The sequence below is a fragment of the Metopolophium dirhodum genome, chromosome 1, assembly GCF_019925205.1.
Source record: "Metopolophium dirhodum isolate CAU chromosome 1, ASM1992520v1, whole genome shotgun sequence".
NCBI classification, from domain to species: domain Eukaryota; kingdom Metazoa; phylum Arthropoda; class Insecta; order Hemiptera; family Aphididae; genus Metopolophium; species Metopolophium dirhodum.
In genome coordinates this window covers 21,496,914-21,512,826 of record NC_083560.1, presented here as the reverse complement: position 1 = coordinate 21,512,826, position 15,913 = coordinate 21,496,914, and the positions used below count along the sequence as shown (strand labels likewise).

The 15,913-nt window shown below is 26.7% G+C and overlaps 2 protein-coding genes across 2 annotated transcripts in view; both read left to right on the top strand.

The window, feature by feature from the left end:
- The window catches only part of LOC132935774 (kelch repeat and BTB domain-containing protein 8-like), a 75,724-nt gene extending 66,739 nt beyond the window's left edge, over positions 1 to 8,985 (top strand). Inside the window, exon 4 of the mRNA XM_061002388.1 lies at positions 8,937 to 8,985. The gene's annotated coding sequence lies outside the window, so the exon portion shown is untranslated. The remainder of the gene's footprint in view (positions 1 to 8,936) is intronic.
- Positions 8,986 to 10,358: 1,373 nt separating this feature from the next.
- On the top strand, positions 10,359 to 11,929 carry LOC132935778 (uncharacterized). Its single transcript, XM_061002390.1, has 4 exons — positions 10,359 to 11,277; positions 11,345 to 11,508; positions 11,587 to 11,730; positions 11,812 to 11,929. The coding sequence occupies exons 2-4, from the start codon at positions 11,431 to 11,433 to the stop codon at positions 11,899 to 11,901; spliced, it is 312 nt and encodes a 103-aa protein (XP_060858373.1). The 5' UTR covers positions 10,359 to 11,277; positions 11,345 to 11,430; the 3' UTR covers positions 11,902 to 11,929.
- The last annotated feature ends 3,984 nt before the right edge of the window (positions 11,930 to 15,913 follow it).

Here is a 15,913-nt window from a genome sequence, read left to right as displayed (position 1 = left end):
AATTTACCGTAGGTACGTTTATATGAAAGTAGACAAACATCGACTGACGACAGGCGAGTATTGTACAATATATTTTGCTTTAAATCCTATACGCGATAAGAATAGTGTAACAATAAAAGATAAAACTTACGATCTACTCAGTTGATAAAGGACAATCATGATTATTTTATAACAAATTTATCTTAACTTAGGTAGGTACCTACTATTTAATAAATTTCGTTCCACTCAGATTCTAAAAAAAAGTCGTCGATGTCATTTCGTGGGTTGGGGGGGAGGGCTACGTCCCTGTAGGTACCTAATTGTAACATATGTATTATAAAAGTTATATTTGAGCGTATTCAGTAGGGTACGTAGTACGTACTATTAAAGTCATACAAAAAATTATCATTTTTGTATATCATTATTCATTATGAATATAATATAGTTGTTGAAGGTCTGTGATTTTCTTGCAAAAACGTCCCGGTCGGTTATTTACACGATGTGAGCTCAACATCGCGTCAGCATAATGTATATATTTCATACATATATACAAATTTGCCATTACTAACACTCAACATAGTAGCCGTGCTCAACGTAGGGAGTAATGTACGATGATTGTAAATATTTAGTAGGTACCTACATTTTTTTATATTGTTTTAATAATATTTTGTATTAATTTTTATGTCACACATTTCTCACTGTACATATTTTTTAGTTAGTATCATCAATATTTTGTGAGAATTATATAATTATTTTTTCACAACTATCGATATCATTAAAATTTCTACAACTTAAGACCCGTATAACCGTGTAGAACTGTATCAAATTATTTTAAAAACAATAAGCTAACCATCAAGTATAACTCTATGAAATAAACCTTATTTTAGTAATCCAGTGTCCATAATCCATACAGCCATACACTTGATACAGGTAAATGGTAATGATGTATTGCACGTTTTATTATAAACCATATATATATTTTTATATTTTAAATCTAATAACACTATAATATTAAGTACCTTAAGGCTAATGAACTATTGGACATAATATAAAAATAAAAAAAAAGCTAAGTATTTGTTCTTTTGTACTAATAACTTATCAGTTAATAGTTATCAGTGTCTAAAAAAGAAAAATTAAGGGGCTTATATAGGCAACCTTTTATAAAATGAGCGTTACAGTGTCCCCTAGCAAATCTAAGATCTTCCCGTATTCTACGGTTATACGGGTCTTAAGTTGTAGGCATTTTAATGATATCGATAATTGTAAAAAAATAATTATATAATTCTCACAAAATATTGATTATACCAACTAAAAAATATGTACAGTGAGAAATGTGTGACATAAAGATTAATACAAAATATTATTAAAACAATATAAAAAAATGTAGGTACCTACTAAATATTTACAATCATCGTACATTACTCCCTACGTTGAGCACGGCTACTATGTTGAGTGTTAGTAATGGCAAATGTGTACATATTTATGAAATATATATATTATGCTGACGCGATGTTTAGCTCACATCGTGTAAATAACCGACCGGGACGCATGGTGGTAGATAGTTATGATAAAGTCTATATCAATTCTTATAGTTTTTTTCTCCATAAATATTACAATTATTTAGTTATTATTTTATATTTATTTTGTTTGTGAATTATGAGTAATCGTTTACAATTTTCAAGTGCAGCATTCCTTGTTATGCATGAACTTATGAAAATCAAAGAAAAAAAGTTCGACGTAAAAGACGTTTTTTTTCACATATTTGATTTAGTGGCTATTATTGCAAAAACGTTTGATAATCTTATCAATAATTTATCGTTATCGAACTTTATATAGCTGGAGTTGGTAAATTGTGTCCCCCAAAAAAGTCACGGTCATATCTTATATGGAACCAGTAAATTAAGTCCCCAAAAAAAGGTCACAGTCATTTTTTATGTAAATTGCGGTCAGTGTACTTTTAAAACATTGGTACGTAAATTTCGTCCAGGAATATTCCGATTTCCGGTTAAATTCGTCTAGTCCAAACATATTAATATTTAATTAATTGCTTTACATTTTAAATTGTACCATAGCATTGATATAAGTTATATTATATTAAATATAAATGAATACGAATGATTTGTTTCGGTATTATTGCAGTAGACAGTAGTATATTTTTCATAACATTTGAAAGCTACATAATATAAATTAATATTATTATTACCATAGGCGTGCGCAAATTTTATTTCATACTTTAATTTACCTACTCAATATCACCCACTTTTGAAGGCATAACTTATGTAATCATTCATATAATCAAAACAAATACATTTCTATTTTAAAATTAAAAAAGAAGTATATTAACTGTACTTATACAGTTTTAGAATTGAAATAAATACAATTTCACAAACATTAATGATAGTATTGTATTATTACATATTTTGTATATAATATAAATAATATAACAGTTCGTAACTTCATTCTTCTTTTGATTGGAGTTAAAGTTTTAAATGTCTTACTCACCATGTGACTAACATTATGATAAATATTATATTTCTATATAGTTGTCGTAAATATCACCATTTAGATCATAAATATAAACATATTAATTATACTTCAACACATATGAGTACTAATGTACTATACAGATCTTGATAAAAAATTTTAATAAGACGATAAGTAATTATGAAAAAATATCACAAAAATGTGTAATTTCAACAGTTTACAAAGCCGATATAAATATAGGTTTTATTGTATTCGACTTTAATATAAATAATTATTACACACATTTGTATAATAGTATCATATTTTCTCTGAAAATACAAATTTCATATTCATATTTACATAAATTAACAGATATTTAAATAAAAATCATATTCATATCATGCATTTCTTTAAATATCAACTATTTTCCTACAAAATGCATATACAAATGTCGTAATTTCAATAAAAACACATAAACACACAAATAATTATCATCATAAACGTTAGGTATACATAATAATATATTCGATATTTACAGTTTTCTATGTTAAATTGTAATACTTATAGCTAACAAAATTCGAAACATTAACAAAAAAACCTAATGAATGTTTTATATACCTTTTGTATATATATATATATATATTTATGTAATCTGTATAATATGTTTAAGTGTTTGTAATGTCGAATATGTATATGATTTAATGTGGGTTTGCATATCATACTATGTTTCACATGTTCATTATGTAACTGTAGAATCAAGTGAGATGGGTCGATAATAGTTTCTACTATTGTTATATAATATTATTAACCACCTTTTTTTGTTAAATATATTTATTTGTGCGTCCCGAATATTTTGATTTTGGTTATGGGCCCCTAAAATATTTGGCCCCGGGCCCAAAATCATCTTAATCCGGGCTTGTAGATGGCGTTTAAATAACAGCTAGGGATTTTATTTGATATGTGAAATGAAGTTAAGGGGCAAAACATTGACGCTTGTCCCCCCAGTCTGTTCGATGTGAGTCCATTATATTATCTTAGTCCGTTGTTTTGTTCTATAATATTGACGCAAATGCAGGAAATTGCATATTGAAATGATAACAGCGTTATAACGATTTGTTTCTCGCGGTTCACCGTTTATTTATTACTAACAAATTGATATTGATATTATATTAATAACACAATAATTTAATATAAATAGTTTTATTGAACGCAATCTTTAAAAAATACATTTCGAATAAAATAAACTTTAAATTTAAGAAATACTAATTAGGTAATATTATATAGGTAACAAAAGAACTAAATAAAATGTGTATTTATTATTGTACGCTACATCAATGGTGTCTGAAGTTACACAAAAAACACTGGTTTTTTTATAATAGTATCAATTCTACTCCCTGAATCTTGTGTTTAACTAATTTGTGTTTTATACTAATTTATAGTGTACAAAATTAAAAATTCACTGGAAAATACCACACTTTAATAACATAATATGAACATACAAGGTTTTGTGACTTTTGTCTATCATCAGTTTTGAATTATTATAAAAGTTGAGTTTTTCAATATAAATCGTTTACCTAGATAGCACCAATTCGGAGGTATATATATCGACCAATGAAGTTTTTTCATTCGAAATAATATTTTGTTACAATGTTCTCAATAATCTATCAATTCCATCATCAAAATGATCGAATATAAAATAAAAACTATTTTGTCTGAATTTGCCACCATTTCACTGTAATTACACAACAGCTGATTTATGTTGTATAATAGTTAATGAAGAATGAACTTTTACCTTTCAGGGACTAATACATTACTGAACTAGATAGTGTTTTTTAATTTATATAAAGATTGTCAGTTCTATATTTGTTTTTAAAAAATGCTTATTCTTTTTAATAATATAACAATTTAAATTAAAAATTTAAAAACCAAACAAATTTAATTAACACCCAAACTATTAATAAAAAAATAATTTGAAATTTTTTTTTTATAAACTTCAGCAATGTTATTTTATAAAATATATAATTAGTATTCAATTATTTGTTGTACAGTATAAGTTTTTACAAGTCCAAATAATTTGTATTGATCATATCCTGTCGTAATTTACATAAATCATTTAAAAGTGTTCTTAGTTTTTGTTCGTCTTGTTGCCATTCTTCTAATTGGTTAGTTAATATGTTTTGAATACTGAAAAATATTGAAAAATACAATATAATATGGGAAAAATTTTTATTTTATTATATAGCCTAACCTAACCTACGAGAATCTCTGTAGAAACCTGCTGGCGTCATAGTGCTACAAAATGTATGTGATTGCCTATTCAGCCCCTTTCTCCATATCACTTTTATGTACTCGTTAACTAATACAAATAATTTGGCGCAATATTTTACCTATATTGTATTATATTATAAACCTAATTATTAATTTACATATTATAATATCATAAATATAAAAATATTGTTCATACATATTTTATAATGTTCTCATACTTAAGTTCTATTTCTTTTATTATTTTAATAATTAAGTTATTACTTATTGCTCCTGTAGTTTATGTCTATCTAAATAACTAAATGTACGCAAATAATAATTAACTGTCTTGTGGATTGTTATTATTATCAAGCCATTACATTTTGTGGTCTATATTAACTAATAAATACCTAATATACCAACCTAATTGTGTATAAATAAAATATTTAAAAAACCTATGACTAATTTTATTTAAATATATCGATCCATACAGCCATACACTTGATACAGGTAAATGGTAATGATGTATTGCACGTTTTATTATAAACTATGTATATATTTTTATATTTTAACACTAATAACACTATAATATTAAGTACCTAAAGGCTAATGGACTATTGAACATAAATTAAAAATTAGAAAAAAGCTAAGTATTTGTTCTTTTGTACTAATAACTTATCAGTTAATAGTTATCAGTGTCTAAAAAAGAAAAATTAAGGGGCTTATATAGGCAACCTACTATAATATGGAGCATTACAGTGTCCCCTAGCAAATCTAAGATCTTCCCGTATTCTACGGTTATACGGGTCTTAAGTTGTAGGCATTTTAATGATATCGATAATTGTAAAAAAATAATTATATAATTCTCACAAAATATTGATTATACCAACTAAAAAATATATACAGTGAGAAATGTGTGACATAAAGATTAATACAAAATATTATTAAAACAATATAAAAAAATGTAGGTACCTACTAAATATTTACAATCATCGTACATTACTCCCTACGTTGAGCACGGCTACTATGTTGAGTGTTAGTAATGGCAAATGTGTACATATTTATGAAATATATATATTATGCTGACGTGATGTTTAGCTCACATCGTGTAAATAACCGACCGGGACGCATGGTGGTAGATAGTTATGATAAAGTCTACAGTGAGGTAGTCGATAGAGTCTATAATTGGCGGTTGATAGTTGGATGGTCAAGAATGAAGAGTCATAATCGGCGGTCGATAGTGGAATTCGAGTACTGACAACGACCTGAAGAGGACCTGCGAACGACCAGCTCAACCCACATTTGGACGTCGACACCCACGACACACCATGGTCTGATCGGTAACCCGGAGCTGTAATTTATAAGTTATTTATCACTTTTGATGTTGTAACTTGTAGTAGATAATAATAAGACATTCATTTCTCGTTTTAGGTAAGTTTGGCAAAATTTAACTACGAGCTCGATGGAAAATTTTTTTTATGTACAATACATCGGTAGTCGTAATAGTAGTTACTATTTTATGTTGTCTTAATCCCGATACATTTTGTAACGCTATGACGCCAGCAGGTTTCTACAGAGCTTCTCGTATTCTAATCTATAGTACATATTTGCCTCTAATGTTCGTGATCGCGGTTTATGATAATTGATAAGAAAAATAATTGATAACAACGGTCGCCGGTCGGTCAGACGTGAATTAGCGGCCTACTCAACGAACAAGTTGTTGCTTCTCGCGTCCTGCCATTTAATATAATATTTTACATGAACTAATAAGTATAACTAACATTAAGTATCTTTAATCCGTATTCGTGTTCTGGTACACTGGATTCCAGTCGACTATTTCCAGTCATAGTCGTGGTCTATAGACCACGGAATATAATATACCGCATCTACAGATACGTATAATACCTACAAACTGAAGTTAACTACAGTCTACAAAACAAAATAAGTAAGTACCTACGTACATAAAACAATGTGCGTATTGTAGTCAATTGAATATTTTATCATATTTTAATAAGGTGCTCTTGTATAGTATACTACATTCCAAAAGACTGTAGGTTAAACCGATATCGATTAGGTTGGTATCTACTATTTAGGTATAGTTTTTTATAACCATTAAATACATAAAATATGTTAATATTGTTTGTCGTAACGACTCAAGTCGCAAGTACTTTCCTATACTAATAAAATATAATAAAAATATAACATTTAAGAATAAATCATATTTTTTGGTAGTTAACAATTATATTATATACAGTATTAAACCAAATAAGTGGCGGTAGATAGCGTACTGCACGAGCACTTTTATAAATAATATTTAAATATAATTTGATCAATGTTATTAATTTTTGCTGATATAGTATAAATACAAAGCATACCTCATTATATTAATTATTAATATCTAATCATTACTAAATATGAATGTATTATACTATTTCTAGACATTGACCAATGATAAATTAACTTAAAAACAGTTTTAAATGTTTAAAACATATTATAATATATAAAAACCAAATTTATATGTATTTTGAATTGTAAAATATGCATGCAAAAATGCAAGAAAAAAATTAAATTAGGCAAGGAAAAAATACAAAACATGCAAGATTAAATTTCAATTTTGCAGCGTTAATTATTTATTAACTTTATTAAAATTCTTATTAACAAAAAGTAAAATAGTACAGATATTGAGATAATATGCAGTACAAAAATGTAATTTGTTAAATTTTAATTTAATTTTTAATCATTAATAGGTTGCAAACCAAGTGAATAATATTTTGGGAAGTACTACAAATTTGATGTTATTTGCATTTATAATAATAATAGTAATTACAAATTGATACTACATAGTAAAGAGATGGATTCTGTAAAACATGTTATACCATGGATAAGTGGCCAAAAGGAAGTTCTGAAATCCAACGGATGTGAATCTAAATTATATATAAACAGCTGTCATACTCCCAGTTTAATTCAAGTCCTACAAAGTCTACACAGGTACCTATGACATTTTAGTAATTTTAACTGCTATAAAAATAAATAATAATAACACGTTCTATGTTTTTAGAGAAGGAGTGTTATGTGCTATTAAGTTTGAAACAGAAGACGGTGTAATAGTGTATGTACATAAAGTTGTTTTAGTATCAGCTAGTCCATACTTCCGTGCAATGTTCACCAATTTTGCTAAAAGGGATGGAGATGTTGTAAATTTAGGCAATTCTTTGAAGCATTTGCTTGTGGTGATGAAAGGCAACACAATATGGATTTTTTTGTGGTATTTTCGGTATACCTACCATAGGTAATACAAATTAAAAAAATAAAAAGGTGGGCAAGAGGGCACTGTTCTGCTTTACGCATTAGGAGTCTAGAAGGTCACAGTAATGGATTGTGTTAAATTTGAATTCAATGTATATCATTTCACTATTGAAGATAGTATATTGTTATACTATTCTTAAGTTCAATTTATGTTATATTATTTGCCCAAATAGTTGTTTCAAATTAGTGTTTATTCCAAAATAAATAAATTTATATATATTCATTGTATAAGAATAACTATTTAGAGCGAAGTCGTTTAGTCAGTTTAAATAATCATAATTATATTTTGAAATTTTTTATAACTAAAATCGTTATTCTCTGTTTAAAATATATCTAATTTAGTTTATATTTGAGCTTAAAATATCTATTAAAAAGACTGTTTATATAATATAAATAATTATTTTTTAAATTTTAGTTTTCACACTAAAATAGGTACTTATGAGAAATCTTGTTTTAAATTTTCAATTCTTAAACTATGCTTTTAAAATGCTTCTGAAGCAAAACCATGGCTGTTTTTTTATAAGAAATCATTGATTTACAATTTGAAGAAAAATGTTCATGAATTTTCAACTAAACTGTTATTTTCTTTATTGGATCGACTAAAAACAATTGTAATTACATAAACAAGACTAAATGATTTAAACCCTAGTTATTTTATATTATAATCAAAATTATTTAAATTCATTATTATCGTTTATTTGTTTAGGTTTTGTTTCCAGCCGCTAATCTTTGTTGTTGAATCATGTAAAATGTGTATCTGTTGACTTTTTACAAAAACATCTGAATCCTTCAAATTGTTTTGGTATTAAAGGATTTGCTGACTTTTATAACTGCATGGAATTGTCTTCAAGTTCTGAAGAATGCATATAAACAAATTTTTTGTAAGCTTGATTAAATTTTACACTGTCAGTAAACTGTATTGATATTATGATAATTATTTTCAGAAAACTGGTTGAAGCTGGTGAATTCCTATCTTTGTCTTCTGAAGAAATGATTAATCTAATCTCTCATGATGACATTAACGGTCTATTTGAAGAAAAAGTATGCCTTATTAAATTTGTAATTGTTGTATTTAATTATTGTTGAGAAATCAACCTACTTATGCGGATTGCGAGGAATATAATTGAATCGTATGATTCACAAATACTAATAACAGGGGGATGGGTGTTTGGGAAGAGGATATAGCTAAATAATTATGTAAATTTTTGCATTATTTAATAGTTTTTGGCGGTTTATTAAATTAGGTATTTAATTTTAAAGCTATTTCTAAAGGTTAGATTATTATCTAGGACATCTCATAGGCTTTTGGTAATATTTTATTTAAAAGGGAGTTCTGAGTATTTTAAGATATGCAAACAATTAACACTTTCAACTCACTTTAAAATTAAAATATAATCAGATACCTTTAAGTTTTATAAGATATTAATTCCCTCTAATTTTTAAACTAACCTAGTTAAACGTTATTTACTGAGAGTAAATTTTTAAAATGTTACCATAAATATCTGTGTAACATCCATTTTAGATGATAAATTAGAAGTTCACAGTCAAAGAATATTAAATTTGAATCAACAAGCTTAGAGTCATTACGAAAAAAAATATTAACATAACTCAGCTTAATAAAAGTTCATATACTTTTTTTAATTAGTATCTAGATCACATATCTAATGACTACGTTATTTCTAATTTCGTAAATTATAATCTACAATTTTGATGAAATTTTATCGTAATGTACAGTGTATAAGTCTATTTTACTTCACATAATCACATGACTATTAAATATTTAAACTACTTGTATACATCTCAATTAATAATTTACCAAATATTAATTTTTTTTATAGAAAATAGAAAATTTAACCTAACCTATATAATAATAATATGCTTATCTAATCGACTAAAATATATCTAAATACCAAATTATTAGATCAAGAAGAATAACAGAAATATTCTTATTATTATGCTATTGGAATATTTGTATTTGTATTATTGAATTCAGATTTCAAATTATCTTATTAATATCATTTTATCTTCTTATATTTTTTTTGCAGTTTCCTCTTGTCATGTGTGATTTATCAGATAAGGGGAAGTGGTCTACCATCAACTAAACTATTGTTTAAAGCAATGGAAATGGGTGAGAGGTTTCGAGAAGGATGTCGTCTAGCCTTATTGAAAGAACATTTAGTTTTTGCCCTCGGTTATATATATTTTAATCCAAGACCAATTATTGAAATGCTTGATTTATCTTCACAACCACTCCAATGGAAATCAACTGACATGGTGTCCATCAAACTTATTTTAGATTTGTTTGTCTTAGATGATCGTGTATATGCTGTAAGTTATACCAATAGGTTACTTAACCTATAACTAATTTTTTGTTGTGGGTGTATCAAACAGTACTGACATATGGAATAACTTTTTTGGTATTCAATATTTTTTTTTTTTTATTTTTTTGTATTTTTTGTAGACGCTTGCGCTACATGTTTTATAAAAAAAAAAATTTTTTACTTTTTTAATTATGAACATAAAATATTTTAAATTTGATAAAAAATGTATTTGAAAAATTCAAAATAGCCAATTTATAAACCCGATTTTTAGAAAAATTTTGATGGTTCAAATATTTATAAGAGTGTTGCCGTGAATTTTCTACAATTTATTTAGTTTTTGGAAATATGAATAATTTTTTCCTTTATCATACTAAAATAATCAACAATCATCACTCATCACTGGTACGTCCCGACTAGACGTAGTAATCACTATTTATTTTCCCAACAGATTTTATCAGTTATCACCATTTTTACACCGGCCATCGGCAGCTTGCTGCTAATGCATAGAGATAGATAAGAGCATTACTGAGATAATTACTGGTTAGGTTATAGAAAAAAAATAACTTTTATGTTACTACGTTTAAAGTGGTTTAATAGAATTAATATAACAATAATAAAACAATAACAAACAATATGGATCAACAATATTTACAATAATTAGTTCAGTAATCAGTTAATTCAGTTGGTACCTTATATTATTATTCTGTGCTATATCTATTTTAAATAATTTTCAAAATGCCCACCATTGTTTTCTGTACATTTTTCATATCGCTCTAATATTGACGAAGTGACCGACTTTAACATTTCTGATGTAACTGTTTTACATGCTTTAGTGATACGCTCTTTTAAATCATTCAGAGAAGTAGACTGTTCTGAATAAACGTTATCTTTTAAGTAACCCCATAAAAAAAAATCTAAAGGAGTCAAATCAGGAGACCGTGGAGGCCATTCCAGTGGACCACGGGTACCTAACCAGCTTTGTGGATAATGCTGGTTCAAGTAATCTATTACTACTTTTGCGTTATGAGCAGGAGCACCATCTTGCTGTATCCACATTGTTTTCCGAATTTGAAGAGGGTCCAGGGTTGGATTGTTGGAAAAATTAGTATGCACCCAAATGAGTAATTTAAAGTTGGATGAATCCACTCAGTCGACCGAGAACAAAAGCACTGACAATTCATTAGAGATGCGTGAAGTAAGATAGTAATATTTTCATAATTTTATAATTAGGTATGTTAATACTTTGTATTTTTTATGTTTTTTCTAAACTTAGAATTGTGTTGAATGGTGGTGTCCATTGCATAGCAAATTTAAGGACATTCTGGGAAATATATCTGTTCAAAACCAGACATTAGAGGACAAATATATAATACGGAAAGCTAAAGCTAGATTTGAATACTGGCAAGGTGGAAATAAGGTAAAATAAAAATGTGAAATTTGATTTTAACAAATCATTTCTTTCAACTAAAATAATTATTTTGTTTTTGTCATATTTTAGAATATACCCAGGTGTCCAACATATGACAGGAAGAAAGGACAAGCCATTCATTATTCACCTCCTTCATGTTGGCCCAAAAATAGTGAATAAATAAAAATCTTATCAAACACTTTTTAAAATTTTTTTTTTTTTTAGTTTTAGACTTCAGATACCTCTGTCTCTCATTTATAGTTATAATGAATTGTTTTATAAACTTAAAATAAAATGTAGTCTAAAATAATGGACATTAATTTAATAATAATTTATTAAAAGTAATGAACACATTAGTTATCAATAGTTTCATTAGAATATAGACAAATTTCCGTAATGCTAATATTTGCAGAATTTGGGTATGTCCACATCTAACAAAAAATATTAACACTTGACATGTCCAGAACTCAACATAAATTAATTAAAATTAAATGAACATAAGTAGCAACGAAGTGTAACATAATAACCTAACACATGAAATAACTTTGGTTCTAATCAATATTTTACCACTTTTTTTTATATGTATACATCAATACATAATATGTATGTATATCATTAATTATAAATGCTCATGCTACAAGTACAGTTTAACACTTTGTCTAATTTTGAAGATAAAAATGTTTATTTAAGTGAAATAGTTTATTTTTTACAATATTTTTTTTAAATATCAATATTTTTAAGGAATAAATAAATAAAATATATTTCTTAAATTATTTATTATTCCTGGCATTTTAATAACTTTTGTTGTATGTTTTAACTATTATCAATCTTTAATTTTTATTTGTCAGGTCATTCTGTTACACTTTTTATATTTACTACTGTAGATTACAATTTATTTTGAGGGCTATGAATGTTGTATAAATAGTTCTTAAATTTGTTAACGGGACACTTTATGTCATCTATGTACAATTTAAATATTTTAGATAACTTTTTGTTAAGGTGATTTTTGTATAAAATATGATTATATGTATACTAAACCACAGTGTAAATCCTACAATGCTACATGAACATAAAATAATTATTTACAGAATTGTCATTCATAAAACCAAGTCCCAAAAGCTAAAAAATGAGAACAGTCACTATGTATCTGAATTTGAGAATGAGAAAAAACTGGTATGTCATGTTATACATTTCTTCAAATATAGCATAGAGTTTCATAATAGAAAAATATTAAATTATCCATTTTAAATGTAAAAAAATCTCTATTGTGACTCATGAGTCTTAGTTATTTCATTACAATTCAATAACTTAACCTAATTACTTAAAATATACAACCAAAGTTTCGTCTGCATAATTTACAAAAAAGGTAGTCCAACTTGATATTTCATGTTTCATAAAAGCTACTGTAAAAAGAGGGGTACTATAATTATTAGATTTAATTATTTTATTGTTAAAAATATTGGTACTTACTTATCTATTGTGTAGTCTGTTTAAAAATGTACAACATAAGTATTTATTATTCGATACTTATTTAAATGTACACAGTACATGATCAAAAAATATAAATTTTCATTTGCTGATCCAATTGGGAAATATAGTCAAAATATATTCAAATTTGACTGTTATTATTGATTGATTTACTCGCATTTAAAGAGTTTCGGAGAAAACAACATTTATTTCCTAAATAAAAAAAAAATATCAAATTATTTATTTTTTAGTTAAATGTATTTTTAAGTACATATAGCTCATTAATTTTGTAGTATTTTCATCAAAGATTATAATGTATTATAGTTGTTTAGTACCCATAAATAGTTTTTTGATGTTATTGTCAAAATAATTTAAATTGCGGACATCCTATCGACAACCACCGAAAAAATATAACTATTATGTACACTTACGTCTTGCAGTGTGGTAACGTAGTTTAGCTTATTTTGTTTTTGTAAGTGATGCCGTGATGGTGATTAATTCCTTAGAAATGTATAACAATTTAATTTGTGGAACATTTCTTCAGAAACCACGTGGAAATTATTTTGCAAATATTCTGTCGTTAAGCAACATATTATGATACCTTATTCTGTATGTGACCGATTTTAACATTTATGCGTTGTGTCACTCTTGCATTGTGAGATACTGATTTTATTTTGGTGAGCAATACATAAATAATCCAATGACAAATTAAATTTGTCATGAATAATCCATAATGCATTCACAGTTTCAAGTACTCCAGTGTTTGTACACATGAAACAAATCCTCAAATTTGATGGACGTTAAAATGATGAATGGTGAATTGGTGTGCTACATTAATAACACAATAACGAGAATTTTTGAATAATAATAACAAGCTTATTAAAATAATAACAGTTAAGATTTAAGAATATAATAATTAATTTATTAGCACTCGAATAATTCAACTATACCGATTGCTATTACTGACGAAAATGCCTACGGGAAACAAGCAGAAACGTTTACTTAATACGGGTGACTTTGGGTCTAACATCATGTTGGTACGGGAAACGTTTCCATGTTTTTCGGAGGTTCAGACTTGATATCATAGGGAAACAAAACTCCAATCAGCTGATCGAGTTTCGCTTCTATAATATTGTTCTATGATACTAGTAACAGTGATGATTGATGATTGTTGATTACTTTAGTATGATAAAGAAAAAAAATATTCATATTTCCAAAAACTAAATAAATTTTAGAAAATTAACGGTAACACTTTTATAAATATTTGAACCATAAAAATTTTTCTAAAAATCGGGTTTATAAATTGGCTATTTTGAATTTTTCTAATACATATTTTGTCAAATTTAAAATTTTTTATTTTCAGAATTAAAAAAGTAAAAATTTTTTTTTTATATAAAACATGTAGCGCAAGCGTCTACAAATAATACAAAAAAATAAAAATAAAAAAATATTGAATACCAAAAAAGTTATTCCATATGTCAGTACTGTTTGATACACCCTGTATTTATAATAATATTAAATGATAGATTGACGGTGCACTTGGTTTTGATTATTCAAATAGTGCAGAGGTTTTGACAGGAGTATTCAAGAATGGCGATTAATATCTAATATGTCTACTGAGAGAGGGGACCCTGGTTTGAATGCTATAATCCCAGCCTTGACACGTGGACACCAGTCACACAAATGTCTACAAAACGCCGTGCCCCTGTTATAGGAGTCTTAGACGGTGTAATGTATGCTATTGGTGGTGCCTGTCAGGAACTCGGAAGTTCAGTGTATCTTAAAAGTGTTGAGACCTATTCACCAATTACTAAAGTTTTGTCTCCTATCAAAGATATGCACTTGTCCAGATTCAATTCAAGTAACTATAAATATTAATTTTTTAAGAAAATCTTTCTAATGAACTTATTGAATTTAAATTGAATTTTCAATATAGGTGTTGTGACATTTAAGGGTTTGTTGTATGTTATTGGCGGATCTGATGAATTTTTGGATTCTGTAGAAATCTATGACCCTAAAACCAATACCTGGATCTTGGAACCGTGGACGAAAAGTTTAGTGAATGTTTATGGGGCAGTAATATTTGATATGCCATCACATTTGAGAATATATTAGCTTATACATGGTCTCCTTGTTGGTTGTTGTATATATTATATTCATATTAATTTATAATTCATGAACACGTGTTAAGTATTTTATACATTTTTGATTTTGTGAATTTTGTATTAAGCCACTTTGATCGCCACTGGACGTCAAAGTTTTAATATAAGTTTTAGCTTATTTGTGTACGGCTGTGATCGGTGTATACGACAGAATGTTTGAATAAAATGGTTTTAAATTACTTAAATTTTCTATTATATTATCTCTAAATAAACTTCTAACTAAACAATTACATATTTTCTTTAAATATTCTATTGAAAATACGTTTTATTTATTTGCAGAGTATCTAATAGTATAATACTATAGAACACAACATACACAATACACACACTAAATATATTTTTTTTATATTTATAATATAGGCACCAATATAAATCATTTAAAAAAGTTTTAATATAAATATTTACAATGTACCTACCTTGTAAGAATATTACAATTATTATTAAAATTTGAAAATACTTGCGTGCGATCACCATTTGTTTTAAGTAGTTTTAATGACTATTGATAATTATATTATGTCCGATAAAATAATTTTTAATTGTTTGTAATTTTTTTAGTCAAGAAA

Bases quoted from the DNA above. Each gene is read 5' to 3' on its own strand.
- LOC132935778 (XM_061002390.1), top strand. From the start codon at position 11,431: ATGAGTAATTTAAAGTTGGATGAATCCACTCAGTCGACCGAGAACAAA. The intron at 11,509-11,586 runs GTAAGATAGTAA...TTCTAAACTTAG, and splicing joins ATTCATTAGAGATGCGTGAA to AATTGTGTTGAATGGTGGTG. The intron at 11,731-11,811 runs GTAAAATAAAAA...GTCATATTTTAG, and splicing joins ACTGGCAAGGTGGAAATAAG to AATATACCCAGGTGTCCAAC.